Source organism: Oncorhynchus clarkii, chromosome 20 (assembly GCF_045791955.1).
Source record: "Oncorhynchus clarkii lewisi isolate Uvic-CL-2024 chromosome 20, UVic_Ocla_1.0, whole genome shotgun sequence".
Taxonomy (NCBI): domain Eukaryota; kingdom Metazoa; phylum Chordata; class Actinopteri; order Salmoniformes; family Salmonidae; genus Oncorhynchus; species Oncorhynchus clarkii.
Window position 1 is genome coordinate 65,101,215 of NC_092166.1, and position 22,545 is coordinate 65,123,759.

Genomic DNA, 22,545 nt, shown 5'->3' on the forward strand with positions numbered 1-22,545 from the left:
GCTCCCAAGAATGAACCAGACTTGTGTAGGTCTACAATTTTATTCTGAGATCTTGACTGATTTCTTTTGATTTTCCCATGATGTCAAGCAAGGAGGCACTGAGTTTGAATGTAGGCCTTGAAATACATCCACAGGTACACCTCCAATTGACTCAAATTATGTCAATTAGCCTAACGGAAGCTTCTAAAGCCATGACATAGTTTTCTGGAATTTTCCAAGCTGTGATACAGTGAATTATAAGTTAAATAATCTGTGTGTAAACAATTGTTGGAAATATTAATTGTGTCATGCACAAAGTAGATGTCTTAATCGACTTATCAAAACTATAGTTTGTTAACAAGAAATTTGTTAAGTGGTTGAAAAACAAGTTTTAATGACTCCAACCTAAGTGTATGTAAACTTCCGACTTCAACTATAACTTAAAGCTGCAAGGCTTCCTGACTTGGACAAGCAGGCATGTAACTGGAGGATGTATGAAATGAGGCAGGATGTATGAAATGAGGCAGGATGTATGAAATGAGGCAGTTTCAAATGGAAATGAGGGCTATTCCGCTTTATTTTACAGTTCGATTTTTACTTGGAATTTACTCAGAAATGGCAAGCTACAATAATTACATAGTAACAAACAACTCACTATTTTATGTCAGATTCACTGAAGCCAAGTGCCACTGAAAAGGCTATCACTAAAAGGTTATCGTTACCATACAAATGATCAAAAAAGAGTTGTAGTGGTGTAAAATAAGGCCTATTTTCCATATTTCTTCTATATCCTGGTTCATTTCTTACACCCTTCTAGTTGTTTTTTATACCCTAGTTTTGGGTGTTCCTAACAGGGACATCCTACACAGGTCTCCAGTAGCAGGGGCCAAACAGGGGCCTGGAAGATCTACAGTAAATAGAATCTAACTGTAAGCACGTCTAAACGGACATTGATTTGACATCCAGTGTTGATATTCTCATTCGCAACACATTTAAAAACCCATTTCAGAACTGTGGAATATTCCACCCTGCCGAATCTACCTCTGGCCCTTTTGATTTGCACATTGGTATTCAAATGGCTTCAAAGGGCAAAAGCCACCGGTGTGTACGTGTTAGCCCTTTCTGTCTCCTCTGGCTATTTCAACACTCTTCATTAGCTAGAAGCCTGATATCATTACCCAGCAATCTGCTTTCCATTGTAGGCCTCTGGTACATGAGCATGTCCCATATAACAAACTGTACATTCGCCCCTCCAGTCCCCGCCTACCACAGCTCAAGGAAATCATGGTTGTTAGTCAAGTAAGGTGAAATTACACAGCCTCCCTCGTATATAAACATATACTATGTTGTTGTTGTGGTTTTAAAACACCAACAACAGCACACAAATATTTATAATTAAATTCATAATCAAAATTACTCCCAAGAATGAAAATCCAATTATAAAACACATGCTGTAGATTAAATGACCTATTTGTGTTTATGATTGAGATGTTATTAACGTTGCAGATCATTGCTTTCCCAATTTCCTCCTCCCCATTTCACTCATTCTGCCCTGAGCTACACATTTCAACATTACCTACCTACACTTTTAGATAAAATGGTTCCAAAAGGGTTTTGAGGCTGTCCCCATAGGAGAACCCTTTTTGGTTCCAGGTAGAACTCTTTCAGGTTCCACGCAGAACCTTCAAAAGGGTTCCATGTGGAACCAAAGGGCTCTACCTAGAACCAAAAATGGGCTCTTCAAAGGGTTCTCCTATCAGGACAGCCAACAAACCTGTTTTGATTCTCAATAGCACCTTTTTTTCTAAGAGTGTACACAATAGCCACAACAAGAAGTGAGCTCATACAGAAAATTATAAACATTTCCATATTATTTTTCCCAGACCAAATTTCCCTCTCATAGAGGTTTTTAGCTCAATAAGACATAAAGGTTAAATTAAAATATTGATAGCCTCAAGATACATAAAAAAATATTTTGTGAAGACCATTTCCCAATAAAAATAAATCAAACAACATGACACAAATACTTTGAATTTGGAATGGTCATTGAATAGAGGCCATTCTAGGACACAATAATAGTACTTCTCTCCTGTATGTGTATTTTCTCTTTGGTGTCTCAATACAAACCCGACACAGAAGCAGACCCAGCCTTGCAGCACTTTATGCTAAGTTAATTTACCCAAATACATCCACAGCGCCACCTTACATCAACAGCTTCGTTAATGGAAACCCACTGATCCATAACAGTGGTGGTGCTAGACGTTGGCTGGAGGGCCAAGCAGGTATGAATGTTAATATCATTGATCGATCACAGGATTTGAAAGGAAGCATACGCCGGTGTGTTTAATTATAATTGCGTCAGGCCGGGCGGGCGGGAGTTGTGGCAGTGTTGTTACGGCAGCGCGGCCCCATTCTTGTATTTGACTAGGGTCACATCTCAGTCTCACCTTGCAAGTGTAATGCTATATTAAATGCCACTCATGTTAAGTGTGTTGTTGTGTTCTGTTGAAACCCCTCCTGTCCTGAATGATGCAGTCACGGCATAATATAAAGGTTAAATTGAAAATTGTCCCTTCAAACAAGCAAGAGAAACCCTGCTATGATTGATATCCCTTCTCCTAACAGGGAAATAAATGTTAGTGGTGTAGACCCCATGTTTTAGTCTCCTTCATACAATATATGTATATAATGTATTCTAATGTGTCTGGATGAAATGTGGAATGTGTCAGTCTCAGGGGAATTGAAAAGGTCACAGGGAAAGATTAGGAGGTTTGGAGAGGGCCTGGGTTGATTAACCCCATGATAATTGCCTTAAATCACAACAATAAGGATTGACAGGGCTGAGCACCAGCTTGTGACATGCACACTTCACCCTGTTCATTGCTTTGACACTTTCACCAACCAAAACAATTGTTGAGATTGTTATCTTTTAATATTGATACTGGTTATGATGATGATGAAGTCACAGGTCACCCTGCCTTCAGTTTTATCAGCTTTCTCATCCAGTCAGCATACTCAGTGTATGTATTTCTGTCCTTAAAATAGTAACGATATAATATAGGTGAAATATTATTTTCACAGACCCTCATAACAGAACATCCTCCTTTATGAATACAGCTTTATGTAAGCCTTTATGCCTTGGGACAAGACTATGAACACTGTACAAGCTTCATTTGAGTGTAGAGTGATGTACATTTAGTATAATCAGCTAGGATCCATTGCACAATACTGGACCTCTCTATATTCTTTATTTACAGGACAAGTCAATCAAATCTCCCCTTGCACAAGGAAGCAGTCTTTGGATCTTTTAATTTCCTAATTCAGATATGGAGGAAAAACCATCCAGTCTTTCAGATGAAGTATCTCTCTTTATAGGCAAGGCTATGACACTCACATGGTCCAGAAGTGCAGGTTCAGGTGTTGGGGCTCCAGAGCGTGTATGGGGGCCACTGTTGTACCACTACGTGGAGGTCTGAAGCCTGGCAGAGGGGGGTTGGGGGTGGAGAGGATGTAGTCAATACTGAATTTAATCTCTGGTTCTGGTTTATCCTGCTGGTTTGGGTTGAGGGGGGTGTGGTGGCCTGGTCTGTGGTCAGGGCTGATGGGGCAGAAGGAGTCTGGTTTGGCGTTAGGGTTAGGATCGGACCGCCGGGTGGAGCCGCCGTGTTGGTTGTTGATGTTATTGTTCTTGTTATTGTCTACTGGGAGGAAAGGCTCCCCAGGCTCTCTGAAACCCATTTTCATGTTGCGTTGGCGCCGGCGACGCCGAAAGTTGCCGTTCTCGAAGAGGTCAAGCATGGACTCACAGCCAGTGGCAAATGTCCAGTAGTTGCCTTTCCCCTTTTCATTTCCCTCCGTACGGGGAACCTAAAAAATATATATGTTTAAAAAAGAAATGCAAATAAGAAAGTAGAAATAAACCCATAATAGCCTATTTATGATCACGCTCAAATGTGAATGCAACATACAGTTCTGTATTGAAACAGTGTTTTGTCTGGTACCCTTTTTGCTTATAGGCTACTGTGTGCAAAAGACACATTCGCTTACCATTCATACAGTACATTTGTAAATGTGCATGTAAACGTGTATGGCTGTTCCCTGTCTCCTTTGGGACCTTATTATTGTAATATATTTTAAACGTTTCATACAATATTCAATCAACGAGGATGAAATATTATCGTCTTACTCGTTTTCTTCTGACTTATATAAAGTTACACATTTCATTACTTTCTTCAAAATAAGTTTAACTTACTCTGTTTGATAATGATTCTTGATCAAGTTATCAACTATCATCACACAACATATGTTAAAAAGTCCTTTACCTTAATGAAGCAGCTGTTGAGAGAGAGGTTGTGTCGTATGGAGTTTTGCCATGCTCTCTGGTTAGACCTGTAGTGGATAAAGGAAACAGTACATACACTACTCTGTCAAAATGAATTTGTGAAAGTTATCCAGACACTTTTTAAGGAAAATGACCGTTGAATGTGAATGTGACATGTGAAGCTCCTTACCTGTAGTATGGAAAGCGTTTCATGATGAACTCATAGATCCCTGACAAGGTGACCCGGTGCTCTGGACTCTGTTGGATGGCCATGGCTATCAACGCTATGTAACTGAAGAGAGAGGGCAGACAGAGTTAAAATGTACAAAGATTTCTTTGAATTCATATTTCTTGGTGTTCACAATGATATTCCCAAGAACAGGGTTGGGGAGTAAATTATTACATGTAATCATTTACATGTAATCTGATGACAAAAAACTGCAATCAGTTACATTACTAGCAAAAATATTATAATCCGATTACAGATACTTTTGAAAAACTAGATGATTACTTCTTGGATTACTTTTAAATTCAGAAAGGATGTTGGCAAAAAAAATAAGTTATGAAACCTTTCTGTTTTCTCAATGACATTCAATTCAGCATTGAAAGAAGGCATATGTTTAGCTTTGTTCCACCTGATCAGGCTATTATGGGCTCCTAAGTGGCACAGCGGTGCAAGAGGCACTACTATAATACCTGGTACAAATCCAGGCTGTATCACATCCAGCTGTGATTGGGAGTCCCATAGGTCGGCGTACAATTGGCCTGGGTTTGGCTGGAGTAGGCTGTCATTGTAAATAAGAATTTGTTCTTAACTGATTTGCCTTAATAAATAAATCAACTAAAAGTAATCAGATTACATCACTGAGTTTTGGTAATCCAAAAGTTACTTTACTGATTACAATTTTGGACAGGCAACTAGTAAACTTAAAATATTACACTTAGAAAATAACCTACCCAACCCTGCCCAATAATAGCTCGATAAGACTGATTAAAGTTACATTCAGGGAAAGTGGTCTAATAATCTTAATTATGATACTAATTTAATTTGGATAGTGTTGAGATTGGATAGTGTTGAGATTCCACAATCATCTGATTAAAATAACACAACAACATTTGGTATTTAGGTTTTAGATTTTAAATGGCTTGCATTGCATTCATTTGTGATTTATATTATGGTCTATAAAATACAAAAATAATATGAATTTGTTTTGTATTTCTTTTCAGTAGAACTAACTAAACATAATGTAAAATATCATGAATAATGCTTCTATTATTTAAAAATATATAAATTATATAATATAATAGTTCCATTATATTAATCATAAGCATTCTACCTGTAAGCGGGTCGACACATCTTCTTGTCTTCATCCGTGCTGCAGGAAGGGTATCCATCTCCATCATAGTTGAAGCAGTTATATGGATACTGCGAGTTATCAAACATGTCTACACTTCCACACGGGCTATTATAGGACTGCTTCATCTAATTAACAAATAAATTGCAGTTTTTACCACCCTCCAAATTTAGACCAATAGTACCAAGCAGTTGTTTTCTTTACAGAGAATGTCAATGTTCTTCTACTCTAACATACTCTACTCATAGTGGTGGCATACTGAATGAAGTATACCTTCCCCCTTGGTGATGAATAGATCTCTTGGAACCCCCACTCTCCTCCTCATCGACTGCCTCACAGTTGGGTTGGTCCCCAGGTAGGCTAGGCTAGCGCCGATAAGACATGCCATGCACCAAATGACTTGGCCAGCCCAACGCACGCAGCTTGTCCACTTGAACGTCTGAACCCGGGGCGTGATCAACTGGTAGCTAGACTAATCTCTGTCTCGCTTGAATCTGGGTGGTCTATAGACTATTTCGATTGTTGACTTTATGTTTTGTTTTGTTTCTTTTTATAGTCTAATCTACCCAACATGATTTAAACAACTAATCCAATACTAACAAACAACCTCCTTACATCTCCATCTCTCTCTTCCTATTTTTTTCTTTCGCCTAACTCTTTAAAGAGTGTGTGTTGTTTTGGGGTATGTTGTGCTTGTCCGATTTTTTTTCCGCAACCAGTTATTTTTTGGGGAGGGGGGGTGCGGGGGTTTCCTTGTGTCACAGACGTTTTAGTCAACAAGGATAGTTTTGTAGATGCAATCTATAATGCTGTATAATAGCCATAAATTGTGTTTCCGTGACTAAAAGAGGGGATGTGTGTTCTGAAGGGCTCCTAACGGGGCATTTTGGTCTCTCCCGGCAGCCGACGGAGACCGGAGAAAACAGCCCGCGGGCGCGAGGCCTCCGTGTGTGGCCTGCTGTGATCCAGTAGATTAATTGTTGTAGAGACCCTTTGTGTTCTTCTATCGATGCGACCAGAACAGTTTAAAAATGCAATTTTGTGTTTACTCCTTCGATACTAATGGGGCAAAGAAAGGGTCAACACTCCAGTCAATTTTAAAGTGGCAAATAAGAGTGAACATTTTAGATGTCCATGACCAAATAAAGTACAGCTATTCTTAGATCATGGAATTGGGCACATTTTGAAACAAAATTATTTGAGCTATTTTGTTTCATTTGGAAAATGCACAGCTATACCCTAATTGCTGGCAGCCTAGGTAGGCCCATACCAGCAAATGTGGTGTGTTTAATCAGGTGTCAACCCACTTGAAACAATGAAGTGTCCAGTCCACATCTTTATCAAATATATTGTCTTTACATTTGGAGCCATGGCATATCCTCTCTGTATGTCGCTGACCGCTGTGACCTTGTGACCCTGGTTGGTCTCCCTCAACATTATTTAGCAAATAAAGTGATTAGCCAGTTACTCTAATTGCCAAAACCCAAGATCTATTCTAAAATGCCAGTACACTAATTCCCTGTCATTAGTGATGCAGTGAAATCCATTGCACCACCGTTTTCAGGAGCAAATCCAGGGCCTGGGTTGACTACCCACGTGATCAAACAAGGAGAGTCATTCTATCATAGAATTAGAACCAGATTCCAGAACTATGCCCAGTCTATTGGCTTTAGCAATTCTATTCTACGGTCCCTTCATCCGGGCAGTGCAGGGGTAAATGAGTGGGATCAGGATCAGATAAGGTGTCCTGTTGGTCAGATCCCTGGCTCATTCCCATGACGATGTTTCCTCTGCCGCCTGTCTGCGGTGGGGATGATTACCCTAGTTAGGCCTGTGGTCCCTGTCCCTTAGATGTTTGTCTCAGAACACATCCCAAATAGCACCATATTCCCTTTATAGTGCACTACTTTTAACCAAGGCCAATAGGGTGCTGGTCCAAATAAGTGCGCTATAAAGGGAATAGGGTGCCATTTGGGGCGTACACTCAGACTGGGCTTCCTCCATTCATGAGCAATCCTTTGGATGCATTTATAAACCATCGTGGAGGCATTCCAGGGGCTGTGAGGGGCTAGGGAAAGGTTATCAAAACAAAAAGACGAAACTGTAAACATGTTCATGTTGGGGCGCTGAGGGCCATCTGCATTAGTACTGTAGTAGGCCTATAGACATCGTTACTGACCAGGCTCCGTAGTCTGAACAGACAGACAAATACAGAGGAGATATTCCTTTTCTGTAAGAGCCAATGACTCCTGTGTCTGTGCTGCCTACAAGGATCAGAACCAAGTCCAATTTGTTTGCCCCCGTCATCGTTATTTTTCAATGCACCTATTCTATGTTTCAGGTATAACTAATAAAGTTAAATGACACGTTTAAATGCACATTTTGTTTTATTGCACCGTTACGATGTTGCAAACAAAACTCCACAGAAACAATGAACAGATGAAAAATAAGCATTTTAGCTGCAGTCAGAACCACAGCCTCTAATGGTGTCCATGGTGTCCTAATGGTGTCCATGGTGTCCTAATGGTGTCCATGGTGTCCTAATGGTGTCCATGGTGTCCTAATGGTGTCCATGGTGTCCTAATGGTGTCCATGGTGTCCTAATGGTGTCCATGGTGTCCTAATGGTGTCCATGGTGTCCTAATGGTGTCCATGGTGTCCTAATGGTGTCCATACCTCCATCTATACATAAAGTACCAACACAGACAGACGTATGGAAACACGTATACTGTATATAGCTTCTGACCAGGAAATAATATTTCCCATCAATACCCTTTCAGTCATGATCCCAAACATTCAAGTATTTCTATCATTGCACAGGCACTAGGTTTATCTACTGTATATATATGAACTTTCAGTAACAGTAACTGAAATGTTTTCTCCAGCAAAGCAGATCTGCAGTTGGAAAGGTAAGAAATGTACATCCTGCATATCTGTAGACAACATTAACATCTGGACATCATACATACAATCACACCCTAAAGAAATATTCATCCTACAAAAATCTTGGTGTCACATTTGGCTTCTTAGTACCAAAATTGAGGACTGACTAAACTTTCATCTTAAATTCATCCTCAAATAATAAAATAATCTATGGGCCAAAGAAAAATAAGAGGAAAGTACAATGGAGGATATGCTGTAGTGTGAATCACTTTGAATCGGATTCATTCTCGTCATTCAAACCCGAAAGGGCCTTTCCCAAACTCTTGCCCCTAAATTGGAAGCACAGAATCGTCTAGGATGTCATTGTATGCTGTAGCGTTAAGATTTCCCTTCACTGGAACTAAGGGGCCTAGCCCGAACCATGAAAAACATCCCCAGTTAGCACTATGCATTGGGGCAAGTAGCATTCTCCTGGCATCTGCCAAACCTAGATTCGTCAGTCGGACTGCCAGATGGTGAAACCTGCCACTTCGTGGCTGAGCCTTTGTTGCTCCTAGACGTTTCCACTTCACAATAACAGCACTTACAATTGACCGGGGCAGCTCTAGCAGGACAAACATTTGACAAACTGACTTGTTGGAAAGGTGGCATCTTATGACGGTGCAACATAGAAAGTCACTGAGCTCTTCAGTAAGGCCATTCTACTGTCAATGTTTGTCTATGGAGATTGCATGGCGGTGTGCTCGATTTTATACACCTGTCAGCAATGGGTGTGGCTGAAATAGATGAACACACTAATTTGAAGGGGTGTCCACACACACATATATATATATATATATATATATATATATATATATATATATATATATATACACACACAAAAGTATCTGCGGAGCGAGCGGGTTTGAGGGTCATCCTATTGTGTGGATTAAGGAGGGGTGGGTGGCGAGCGGGTTGAATAATGAGGAAACAATGCATACAAAGATCCATAAATGTATCATTCTTGTGCAATGTATATCTACCGGCGGCTACATTGAGGTTTTTCCTTCATTCTTTTTAGGCTATCTGGCATTAGTGCGTATTGCGTAAGCTTTAGAGCCTAACTGTATGCCCACCAAATAGCCTACAAGCCAATAGCCAAATGCTTTTGGGACGGACAGAAAAAGTTAAAGTCGATCCACTGAGGCAAAAAGGATAATGTCGGAGTTTAAATCAATAAAATAAAAGCTGCGAAATGGAGAGTTGTTTAAGTGGTAAAGGAGTGTGCCGGTTATGTTATGTGTGATGATTCTTTACATTTGATTTAACCTTTATTTAACTAGGCAAGTCAGTAAAGAACACCCCAGCTGACGCTGGGCCAATTGTGCGTTGCCCAATCACGGCTGGTTGTGATACAGCCTGGAATCAAACAAGGGTCTGTAGTGACGCCTCTACCACTGAGATGCAGTGCATTAGACCGCTGTGCCACTCGGGAGGCCACTCAAGGCGTGCATACAAATTCAACAGTCACAAGACCAGGACAAGTCAATTTAACTGTAGCCTACTGTTCAGATGGGTTAAATGGAAACTGAAATCTGGACATGACTGTAGGTCTATAACCTTACACACAACCTTAATATTAACTCCTGTAGAATGAAGCATTTCTTGCAGTAAAATAATACACCAAATTCAAATGTATCCTACATTTTGACTCGGAAACAGGGGTGGAGAAATATGATTGATTTCTTAGAGCATCTTGAGAGAATCCGAATCTGCAGTTAGGGACCTTCTGTAGAGGTGCTATTTTTATCAGCATCATAAAAGCTAATAGGCCTAGTATTTCAACCACAGGAGGTTGGTGGCACCTAAATTGCCATTCACACGGTTATCATACACCCTTCTCCCCTCAGCAGCCTCCTGTGAAACCACATAAAGTATGTATCCAAGCCGACCTGAAATCTTATCAGAAACATCTTGGGTCATTTTTACAGCTTTCTATTTCCTTACCAACGGTCAAACTGATATAATTTGGACATTTTACACAGAAAATCTTTCCTGTTAATTTTTTGTTATTGCATTTTCTCCCCAGTCCCTAAACGTCTTTGCTTCGGGAAAGAAATAGAGACGACAAAGAAAAGTTTACTGATGTCAACTACATAGATAGAAGCATTCATTCTATCAATTTATGAAATTATTCTGGTGAGCAAGGGTTTATTTTAGTCTCCTAGGTCAACATATAATGACAAAAGAGAAGCAGCATGTATATAGTCTAATTATAGACAAGTTGACTAACAAATAGCCTACCGAAATGTCGGTAATTATAAGCAGAAACATATTCGCTATAAAAAAGAAACTGCACCCCTGTCAAAAAATCTTTCTGCCATCTCTGACCTTAGCCTACAGCATAGTTGGGCGGTTGCAGATGGGTTATTAGCAATTGTGGGCAGGTGCAGGTGAACAAACAGCTGACCTGCAGACCACTATTGTACATGCACTAGAGCTGCCCTCTACTTGACCAACTAAGGACTGCACATCTGTAGTCTCTCTCACTCCCTCTTGGTCTCCTGACCACTCAGGGCTGTATTCGATCTGTATAGTGGAAGTTCAGCGTTACAGTGTGCTTGAAATTTAAAGGCAATGTTCCCACATTAGCAGAAACTGCATTCATGGTAAACGCTGCAAATGTCGGCTCAACAGGACATTAACTTTATATTTCTAGAGCATGTATTTATTTAACCATTATTTAACTAGGCAAGCTAAGAACAAATCCTTATTTACAATGACAGCCTACCCCGGCCAAACCCGGACGACACTGGGCCAATTGTGCGCCGCCCTATGGGACTCCCAATCACGGCCGGTTGTGATACAGCCTGGAATCAAACCAGAGTCTGTAGTGATGCCTCTAGCTCTGAGATGCAGTGCCTTAGACCGCTGCACCACTCGAGAGTTTCAGCGATACAGATTGACTCGAGCCCCCAGTCCTACTGATAGAAAAATGATTTGGGTCTCATTTATTTCAAACAATTAATATGAAATGCAATAAATACTCTCGGGACAGGAAGCATTTGAAAGATGAAAAGCAGAAGACACATTTTGCAGTAAACCCTCCAATGAAATATCTCTTAAATTAATACAAAATACAATGTAAAAGAGCAACAGAAGTTATAAAACATTTTGCAATAAATTGTTCATTAAGACACAGAATCGATCTCCAATACGCATATCGTTTGCACACCTGCGACAGGTCCCAACAATGTGTAGAAACACAATATTCAGTTGACAGCAGAAGGAATAATACCAGTCTTGGAATTCACTGAATTCAAAAATGTCTCCTGAACAAGACAAGCGGCTCTCGCAAGACTTTCATGATCTGTGGTGCTGTGGTGGGAGATGATCGATTGGTTGGGAGGTGTACACTGTTATTCAAGGGGCCTATGGGGATGGTGGTCAAAACCGGTTCAGTCCGGTTTAATCTGGTCCAGTCCAATCCAGTTCAATCCAGTTCAGTCTGATCGACTCTAGTTCCATACGGGCCAATCCAGTCTGGTCCATTCCAGAACAGTTCAGGCCTCCCAGCTACCTCCCCCTGGGTGATGTGTGCATCTGAGCCCCCCTCCTCTCACTCGCCAGGTCATCCTCCACAACATTACTATAGCCCTCCTTCTCGATGCAGTCTGCCAGGACGTTGAGTGTGTGGCGTAGGCGTCTGTCCATCGCCTCCAGGTGAGGCTGGATGAGGATGGGGATCAGTTTGTCCCTCAGCAGAGACTCAGACATCAGATCACTCAGCTGGTACTCCTCCTTGGCCAGCAGCTGCAGACGCAGGTGGGTCGACTTCTTCACTCTGGAGAGACAGGAGGGGTCAGGAGGGGTCAGGAGGGACAGGAGGGGTCAGGAGAGACAGGAGGGGTCAGGAGGGGTCAGGAGAGACAGGAGGGGTCAGGAGGGGTCAGGAGAGACAGGAGGGGTCAGGAGAGACAGGAGGGGTCAGGAGGGGTCAGGAGAGACAGGAGGGGTCAGGAGAGACAGGAGGGGTCAGGAGGGGTCAGGAGAGACAGGAGGGGTCAGGAGAGACAGGAGGGGTCAGGAGGGGTCAGGAGAGACAGGAGGGGTCAGGAGAGACAGGAGGGGTCAGGAGAGACAGGAGGGGTCAGGAGGGGTCAGGAGAGACAGGAGGGGTCAGGAGAGACAGGAGGGGTCAGGAGAGACAGGAGAGACAGGAGGGGTCAGGAGAGACAGGAGGGGTCAGGAGAGACAGGAGGGGTCAGGAGAGACAGGAGGGGTCAGGAGGGGTCAGGAGAGACAGGAGGGGTCAGGAGGGGTCAGGAGAGACAGGAGGGGTCAGGAGGGGTCAGGAGAGACAGGAGGGGTCAGGAGAGACAGGAGGGGTCAAGAGGGGTCAGGAGAGACAGGAGGGGTCAGGAGAGACAGGAGGGGTCAGGAGGGGTCAGGAGAGACAGGAGGGGTCAGGAGAGACAGGAGGGGTCAGGAGGGGTCAGGAGAGACAGGAGGGGTCAGGAGAGACATGAGGGGTCAGGAGAGACAGGAGGGGTCAGGAGGGGTCAGGAGAGACAGGAGGGGTCAGGAGAGACAGGAGGGGTCAGGAGAGACAGGAGAGACAGGAGGGGTCAGGAGAGACAGGAGGGGTCAGGAGAGACAGGAGGGGTCAGGAGAGACAGGAGGGGTCAGGAGGGGTCAGGAGAGACAGGAGGGGTCAGGAGAGACAGGAGGGGTCAGGAGGGGTCAGGAGAGACAGGAGGGGTCAGGAGGGGTCAGGAGGGACAGGAGGGATCAGGAGGGACAGGAGGGGTCAGGAGGGGTCAGGAGGGGTCAGGAGGGGTCAGGAGAGAATGGAAGACGTTCATTAACTCTGTATGATTGTAACTTCATATAAAGTCATTAACTAAAGGATTTTTAAGCTTTAAGACAGTTTTTACATGGATTGTGTACGTCTGCCATTCAGAGGGTGAATGGGAAAGACAAAATATTGAAGTGCCTTTGAACGGGGTATGGTAGTAGATGCCAGGCGCACCGGTTTGTGTCAAGAACAAGGGTTGCAACTCAATATTAGTAAGGTCTTCTTCATAATGTCCCATTATGGTGTCTGTGAGCACACAGGCATTTTAAAGTAGTCCATTTTCTTCTTCTACTACTTCTATGAGTTAGCAAACAAACTGAAAGGGTGCATATTGCCACCTAAAGTGTGTTGTTTGAACAAGTACGAAGCCAAGGTTGGCTATTTACTGCCACCTGCAGTTATGGAATGTTTGCTCATGTGTACAATTCATTGGCTGAGCCCTCCTGATGACCTGGATGGAATTATGTGATCCTTCCTTAACCCATAGGAAGTCCCACCCAGCTGATTACTTTAAAAAAGGTGGGAGCCCTCAATAGCAATGTCCAAAATGGGTTTTAACCTCTATGTCAACTCCTGATAAGTGAAAAGTCAGGTTAAGTGTGTTGAGGTTCACCAGTCACAAGTAAATGCTCTTGATGTAGAAAAGATTCATGAAGTTACTGACCTGCAACATTGGCTTAAAGGCACCAGGATAGACACCTCATCATGGGAATGCTTCCCAAACCCTCTCCCGTTGTCCAGGTGGATTATGAAGCTCTCATTGCCAAACTTCTCAAACGTCTCATAGTGATGACGATCCATGTTGCCTGAGGAGAGACGCCATTTTATAATGGAGCCATCTGACTGGGCAAAAACTGGTTGAATCAACGCTGTTTCCACTTTAATTTCAACCCCCCAAAAAATCGATATGACGATGTTAAATCAACGTGGAAAACTGATCGGATTTGAAAAACGTCGTCAACGTATTGGAGTTTCTTCTTTCACCCAACTTTTAACCTAAATCCAATGACATGATGATGTTTTTGGGTTGATTTCACGTTGAATTCACTTTAGCTGAACTGACGTCTGTGCCCAGTGGGATGTCGCTGTACTCTGAGTGTGTGTGTGTGTGTGTTTTAGGAGGTGTGGTCTCACCCATGAGGAAGTCAAAGATGGTCATGTCCATGATGTCCAGCAGACGGGTGCCGCCGTCATAGGGCGGAGTCTGTTTCACCTCTTCACAGTAGTCAGGGTCCACCTCCCACCTACAGAAACAGACACAGAGAGAGGTCGCCATTAGAAACCTGTTGGGTTCTCACTTCTTTCTACTTGCATTTAATTGGAACTACAGTAACTTGTCTTTTCACCTATACTTCTCCGTGCTTTTCACACTCTTAAAGGATATGCTTTTCTTGTATTTTATTATGTTATGCTTTCTACATATGCATTGGTTTCTTACTCTGCTTTCTTGCGTTTGTGGTAGGATCGTCTCCAGGGGTTCCTCCAGGTCTTACGTTTTGCCAAGGCCAGGTCTGGGAGGAAGGCAGCCAGAGAACCCTCGATCTGGTCCGGCTTACCGCACAGAGCATGCTCCGTAGAGCAGTAGTACGAACACTCCCCATAGAAACAGATGTTGTTGGCTGGGAAATGAGAGTTTGTATGAACGGATTTGTTGGTGATATTGATTTGATCATTTGGTCGTCAATAGCACCATCTACTGTTCATAAACTGAAATGCAGCTGACATGATCTTAACGCAGCATAAGCTTCCTTTGCCAGCTTCATTGCTCAAGACGGCTGTGTTTGAATCTCAGACAACTGTCCTAGGTTTAGTACCTGGTGATATGAAGAAGGTTTTCCACAGCTTCTTGTCCCTGGTCATATCTTTGATCTCTTTAGTCATATTCAGCAATCTGCCTGCTACAGGAGGGACACGACGGAAGTCCAGGATTCTGCAAAAGGACAAAGAGAGGAAGATATTTAGATTTGTCTTTTTAGATCCTGAAATTATCAATCACTCTCTCACTAATTCAACCAATGAGAAATGCCATGATACTTAAGGTCCACATGCTATGGTACCATAATTCTACTATCCTTCTTCGCGTAAAGTGCACTGTCGTTTATTTTTAACCACCAGAGGGAGCTGTGACACCGCTTCCAACTGCTTCAGTAAACAGCCTAGGGCGGCCATCACAGAAATATCTAAATGATTTCACTTCAACAGCTCAAATACAGTAACTGTAGTAGTCTAAATCAGCAATGATAATAATCTAATCAACCATGCTTGGTCTTAATGTCTTCCTCTACACCATGTGTAGTTCTGCTAGATGTTATGTCTCTATTCTTCTCTACTGCCAAGTGGGAAGAAGACAGGTGTGTAGAGAACATGTGAGAGCTGGACACGTGGCTCTGAGGATGATTCATCTGTGTGTGCGCCCAGGTATGTGTGTGTATGTGCACAGAATATTTCAGTGTGTTGGCGCAGATGTGTATGTGTGTGTACGTGCCGTGAATGTGTGTATGCATGAACTATGCATGTGTTCGCCGTATACAGTATTCTCAGCGCGTATGAGACCACTCCAGGGACATGTGGAGATGGAATCTTCTAATGTGAACCTCCTCCCTCCCTCTGTCTTTCTGAGTGCTGTCATGTCTCTATGCATGCTACACACTCATTCAGAGAGAGAGAGAGAGGAAAGGAGAGAAAGAGGAAAGGAGAGAAAGAGAGAGAGAGAGAGAGAGAAAGAGAAAGAGAGAAAGAAAGAGAGAGAGAGGAAAGGAGAGAAAGAGAGAGAGAGGAAAGGAGAGAAAGAGAGAGAGAGAGGAAAGGAGAGAAAGAAAGAAAGAGAAAGAAAGAGAGAGAAAGAGAGAGAAAGAAAGAGAGAAAGAGAGAGAGAGAGAGAGAAAGAGAGAGAGAGGAGAGGAAGAGAGAGAAATAGAAAGAGAGAGGAAAAGAGAAAGAGAGAAAAAGAGAGAGAAAAGGAGAGAAGAGAGAGAGAGAGAGAGAGAGAGAGAGAGAGAGAGAGAGAGAAAGGAGAGAAAGAGAGAGAGAGAGAGAGAGAGAGAGAGAGAGAGAGAGAGAGAAAGGAGAGAAAGAGAGAGAGAGAGAAAGAGAGAGAAAGAGAGAGAAAAAAAGAGAGAAAGAGAAAGAGAGGAAAGGAGAGAAAGAGAGAGAAAGAGAAAGAGAGGAAAGGAGAGAAAGAGAACGAGAGAGAGAGAAAGGGAGAAAGAGAAAGAGAGAGAAAGAGAGAGAAAGAGAGAGAGAGAGAAAGAGAAAGAGAGAAAGAGAGAGAGAGAGAGAAAAAGAGAGAAAGAGAGAGAAAGAGAAGAAAGGAGAGAGAGAGAAAGAGAGAAAGAAAGAGAGAGAAAGAGAAAGAGAGAAAGAGAGAGAAAGAGAGAGAAAGAGAGAAAAAAAGAGAAAGAGAGAGAAAGAGAGAGAAAGAGGAGAGGAAGAGGAGGAAGAGAGAGAAATAGAAAGAGAGAGAAAGAGAGAGAGAGGAAAAGAGAGAGAAAGAGAGAGGAAAAGAGAAAGAAAGAGAGAGAAAGAGAGAGAAAGAGAAAGAGAAAGAGAGAGAAAGAGAAAGAGAGAAAGAGAGAAAGAGAGAGAAAGAGAAAGAGAGAGAGAAAAAGAGAAAGAGAGAGAAAGAGAGAGAAAGAGGAGAGGAAGAGAGATAAATAGAAAGAGAGATAAATAGAAAGAGAGAGAAAGAGAGAGAGAGAGAGAGAGAAAGAGAGAAAAAGAGAGAGAAAGAGAGAGAAAGAGAGAGAAAGAGGAAAATAGAGAAAGAGAGAGAGAGAAAGAGAGAGAAAGAGAAAGAGAGAAAGAGAGAAAGAGAGAGGAAATGAGAGAAAGAGAGAGAGAGGAAAGAGAGAGAGAAAAAGAGAAAGAGAGAGAGAAAGAGAGAGAAAGAGGAGAGGAAGAGAGAGAAATAGAAAGAGAGATAAATAGAAAGAGAGAGAAATAGAAAGAGAGAGAAGAAAAGAGAAAGAGAGAGAAAGAGAGAGAAAGAGAAAGAGAGAGAAAGAGAGGAAAGGAGAGAAAGAGAGAGAAAGAGAAAGAGAGAGAAAAAGAGAGAAAGAGAGAGAGAAAAAGAGAAAGAGAGAGAGAGGGATAGAGAGAAAGAGAAAGAGAGAGAGAAAGAGAGAAAGAGAGAGAAAGAGAGAGAAAGAGAGAGAAAGAGAGAGAAAGAGAGAGAAAGAGAAAGAGAGAGAGAGGAAAAGAGAGAAAGAGAGAGAGAGAGAAAGAGAGAGAGAAAAAGAGAAAGAGAGAGAAAGAGAGAGAAAGAGGAGAGGAAGAGAGAGAAATAGAAAGAGAGAGAAATAGAAAGAGAGAAATAGAAAGAGAGAGAAAGAGAAAGAGAGAAGGCGATGGAGAGAGAGATGGAGAGAGAGAGAGATTGAGAGATAAAGAGAGAGAGAGAGAGAAAGAGAAAAAGAGAGAGAGAGAAAGAGAGAGAGAGGAAAAGAGAGAAATAGAGAGAAAGAAAGAGAGAGATGGAGAGAGAGAGAGAGATGGCGAGAGAGAGAGAGAGAGAGAGGAATAGAAAGAAATACAAAGATGAAAAGAGAGAGAAAGAAAGAGAGAAAGAAAGAGAGAAAGAAAGAGAGAAAGAAAGAAAGAGAAAGAGAGAGAGAAAGAGAGAAAGAAAGAGAGAGAAAAAGAGAGCGATTGAGAGAGAGATGGAGAGAGAGAGAGAGAGAGAAAGAGAGAGAGGAAAAGAGAGAGATAGAGAGAAAGAAAGAGAGAGAAAGAAAGAGAGAGCGATGGAGAGAGAGAGAGAGAGAGAGAGAGAGAGAGAGAGAGAGAGAGAGAGAGAGAGAGAGAGAGAAAGAAAGAAAGAGAAAGAGAAAGAGAGAAAGAGAGAGGAAAAGAGAGAAATAGAAAGAGGAAAAGAGAGAAAGAAAGAGAGAAAGAAAGAGAGAAAGAAAGAGAGAGAAAGAGAGAGAGGGAGAGAAAGAGAGAGAGAGAAAAAGAGAAAAATAGAGAAAGAGAGAGAGAGAGAAAGAGAGAGAAAAAGAGAGAGAGAAAGAGAAAGAGAGAGAAAGAGAGAGGAAAAGAGAGAAAGGGAGAGAAAGAGAAAGAGAGAGAGAGAAAGAAAGAAAAAGAGAGAGAAAGAAAAAGAGAGTGATGAGAGAGAGAGAGAGAGGGAGGTGAAAGATAGAGTGGAGGAAGAGAAAGAGCAAAAGCACTCCAATGAACAAATTGCCCCGTCATGTTGCAGAGCGTGACAGAGAGCATGTGTAAGAAGAGAGACTGTGTGTGGTTTGCATGTGCATGCAAGTGTGTGTGTGTGTGTGTTTGTGTGAGGCATGTTTCCTTCCCTCTGGCTGTCAGATGTTACTGTGCCGTACCACACCGCACAGCCCTATGGGGGATCTGCCATGCAAACAAGGAAGAAGTGCTGGATTCAATTTCCCCCCTCGTCACTCACTGCTCTTATCCCTCCTTCCTCCCCCTTCTTCCTCCTCCTCCTCCTCCTCTTCCCTCCATCCCACATCATTTCAAAGGGAGCCGAGACCAAATTTAAGACAGCATTTCCCCCTTTTAATCCAATCAGATAATTAATGGAGCGTAGAGCCCGGCTTAAAAGCCCAAATGGAAAGTGTGTGCATGTGTGTGTGTGCGTTACTGTATGTGTGTGTGTGTGTGAGTGTAGCTGCGGCCTCCTGGGACAGTAGACAAAACAGCCTCAGCATCAGTAGCCAGCCTGTACCCAACGACAATGCTGAAGCTTTCATTTAGACCAGAAACCAAACGTGAAAAACTAAACGGCTGCTTTTGGCTAACCCTAGTCCCTGCCTGCCTTATATTTAGAAAGGAAGCAGGGCTTTTCATGCCTTTGGTTTCCTCTCCCCCTTACCCACAATGCATGCCTGAGTGTGTGTGTGTGTGTGTGTGTGTGTGTGTGTGTATGTGTGTGCCAACTAGGTCTAGTGCCGTACCAGATGTGTGGCAGACTGTCTGCTATTGCTGCTGCTGAATGGTGATATTGTGCCTCCAGGCAGACACAGCTTTATCCAGCTTTATACTATAAGTACTCTGTGTGTGTGTGCATCCGTGCGTGCGTGCATTTCTAGTGCCACTTGAATGAACCTGGTTGTGTCAGGGACAACATTTAATTCCACAGATGTGAAAGCCTAAGAGATAACAAGTACATTATCATCACCATCTTCACACCACAGCTGTGTAGACTACATCTGTTGTGTCTGAACATACAAGAGCCAGACAAAGCAAAGGCTTGCTGTGTGAAAAGACCTGTGGCAGATGACTACAAAGGATATAGCATGAATGAACTGAAAGGAAACCGCCATGACACTACAGTATGTGGCTATGGACACCACAGCTTAACCATCATGGCAGTAGTATTATAATATGGAGATGAACCATCATGGCAGTATTATTATAATACAGAGTGTAACTATCATGGCAGTATTATTATAATACGGAGATTAACCATCATGGCAGTATTATTATAATACAGAGCTAAACCATCATGGCAGTATTATTATAATACAGAGATGAACCATCATGGCAGTATTATTATAATACAGAGCTAAACCATCATGGCAGTATTATTATAATACAGAGATGAACCATCATGGCAGTATTATTATAATACAGAGCTAAACCATCATGTCAGTATTATAATAATATGAAGCTAAACTATCATGGCAGTATTATTATAATACAGAGTGTAACTATCATGGCAGTATTATTATAATACAGAGCTAAACCATCATGGCAGTATTATTATAATACAGAGATTAACTATCATGGCAGTATTATTATAATACGGAGTGTAACTATCATGGCAGTATTATTATAATACGGAGTGTAACTATCATGGCAGTATTATTATAATACAGAGATGAACTATTATGGCAGTATTATTATAATACAGAGATTAACTATCATGGCAGTATTATTATAATACGGAGTGTAACTATCATGGCAGTATTATTATAATACGGAGTGTAACTATCATGGCAGTATTATTATAATACAGAGATTAACCATCATGGCAGTATTATTATAATACAGAGTGTAACTATCATGGCAGTATTATTATAATACAGAGTGTAACTATCATGGCAGTATTATTATAATACGGAGTGTAACTATCATGGCAGTATTATTATAATACAGAGATTAACCATCATGGCAGTATTATTATAATACAGAGTGTAACTATCATGGCAGTATTATTATAATACGGAGTGTAACTATCATGGCAGAATTATTATAATACGGAGTGTAACTATCATGGCAGTATTATTATAATACAGAGTGTAACTATCATGGCAGTATTATTATAATACAGAGTGTAACTATCATGGCAGTATTATTATAATACAGAGCTAAACCATCATGGCAGTATTATTATAATACAGAGATTAACCATCATGGCAGTATTATTATAATACGAAGATGAACTATCATGGCAGTATTATTATAATACAGAGATTAACTATCATGGCAGTATTATTATAATACGAAGATTAACCATCATGGCAGTATTATTATAATACAGAGATTAACTATCATGGCAGTATTATTATAATACGGAGATTAACTATCATGGCAGTATTATTATAATATGGAGATTAACCGGCAGTATTATTATAATATGGAGATTAACTATCATGGCAGTATTATTATAATACGGAGATTAACTATCATGGCAGTATTATTATAATATGGAGATTAACCGGCAGTATTATTATAATATGGAGATTAACCGGCAGTATTATTATAATACGGAGTGTAACTATCATGGCAGTATTATTATAATACAGAGCTAAACCATCATGGCAGTATTATTATAATACAGAGCTAAACCATCATGGCAGTATTATTATAATACAGAGCTAAACCATCATGGCAGTATTACTATAATACAGAGCTAAACCATCATGGCAGTATTACTATAATACAGAGCTAAACCATGATGGCAGTATTATTATAATACAGAGCTAAACCATCATGGCAGTATTATTATAATACAGAGCTAAACCATCATGGCAGTATTATTATAATACAGAGCTAAACCATCATGGCAGTATTATTATAATACGGCGTGTAACCATGGCAATATTATTAGAATACTGATCGTAACCATGGCAGTATTATTATAATACGGATCGTAACTATGGCAGTATTATTATACAGTAATACCCATTTGTTTATCTCTCTTACAACCAGGAGATTTTCCTATGATCATTAATGCGTTGTCAACAGGCAGGTCATAAAGCCTTAACCTTGTAAAGCCAGTGGAGTTCCAAAGCAGACAGACAGGCAGACAGAGCTGGGTGGTTGGGTTAGCTCGGCAGGCAGCAGTCATTGTTAAATCAAATGTGTGCTTTTATTTTGATTTGTTTAATTTAACCCTTATTTTACCAGGTCAGTTGACTGAGAACACATTCTCATTTACAGTAACGACCTGGGGAATAGTTACAGGGGAGAGGAGGGGGGATGAATGAGACAATTAGAAGCTGGGGATGATTGACTGATGGTATAAGGGCCAGTTTGTGAATTTAGCCAGGACACCGGGGTTAACACCCCCACAATAAGTTCCATGGGATCTTTAGTGACCACAGAGAGTCAGGACACCATCCGAAAGACAGCACCCTACACAGGGCAATGTCCCCAATCACTGCCCTGGGGCATTGGGATAATGTTTTTTAGACCAGAGGAAAGAGTGCCTCCTACTGGCACTCCAACACCACTTCCAGCAGCATCTGGTCTACCATCCAGAGACCGACCAGGACCAACCCTGCTTAGCTTCAGAGGCTGCAGGGTGGGATGCAGGGTAGCATGCTGCCTGAGTCCCAAAAAGCATCCCATTCTCTAAATAGTGCACTACTTTTGACCGGAGCCCTATGGCCTTCCTGCTGTTATAGGCCACATCCCAAATGGCACCCTATTTTCTACATAGTGCACTACTTCTGACCAGAACCCTATGGCACTATGTATGAAATAGGGTGTCAGGGATGCAGCCTATAACAACAGGAAGGCAGTGCTCAGCAACTCAGTGAGTATGACTCATGGGCCTCCTGATGTTCCGAGCTTAATAGAGGAACACACAGAAGTCTGCCTGCTAACAAACTGTTCCTCAGATATACAGACATGATGCATGTTTATACCTGCTGCTAACATGCATCCTGTTTCCTGATCTTGTCCACATACTGACT

General features: G+C 41.8%; 2 protein-coding genes across 2 annotated transcripts in view; both read right to left on the bottom strand.

Moving 5' to 3' along the window:
- Positions 1-3,369: 3,369 nt before the first annotated feature.
- On the bottom strand, positions 3,370-6,214 carry LOC139375650 (forkhead box protein L3-like). Its single transcript, XM_071117452.1, has 4 exons — positions 5,638-6,214; positions 4,491-4,592; positions 4,302-4,368; positions 3,370-3,846 (listed from the first exon to the last, which is right to left on the bottom strand). The coding sequence occupies exons 1-4, from the start codon at positions 5,781-5,783 to the stop codon at positions 3,370-3,372; spliced, it is 792 nt and encodes a 263-aa protein (XP_070973553.1). The 5' UTR covers positions 5,784-6,214.
- A 4,365-nt stretch (positions 6,215-10,579) lies between these two features.
- Positions 10,580-22,545, bottom strand: part of LOC139376736 (FAM20C golgi associated secretory pathway kinase b) — a 75,597-nt gene continuing 63,631 nt past the window's right edge. Inside the window, exons 5-9 of the mRNA XM_071119626.1 lie at positions 15,190-15,305; positions 14,814-14,994; positions 14,510-14,619; positions 14,040-14,181; positions 10,580-12,361 (exon numbers count right to left, since the gene is read on the bottom strand). Coding sequence (XP_070975727.1) covers positions 12,094-12,361; positions 14,040-14,181; positions 14,510-14,619; positions 14,814-14,994; positions 15,190-15,305 — 817 coding nt within the window. The 3' untranslated portion in view covers positions 10,580-12,093. The remainder of the gene's footprint in view (positions 12,362-14,039; positions 14,182-14,509; positions 14,620-14,813; positions 14,995-15,189; positions 15,306-22,545) is intronic.

What these genes read in the sequence shown, in the direction of transcription:
- LOC139375650 (XM_071117452.1), bottom strand. Translation starts at nt 5,783, where the DNA reads ATGAAGCAGTCCTATAATAGCCCGTGTGGAAGTGTAGACATGTTTGAT. An exon ending in ATGTGTCGACCCGCTTACAG is followed by an intron (nt 4,593 to 5,637) that starts GTAGAATGCTTA and finishes CTCTCTCTTCAG; the next exon opens with TTACATAGCGTTGATAGCCA. An exon ending in TCAACAGCTGCTTCATTAAG is followed by an intron (nt 3,847 to 4,301) that starts GTAAAGGACTTT and finishes TATATTTTTTAG; the next exon opens with GTTCCCCGTACGGAGGGAAA.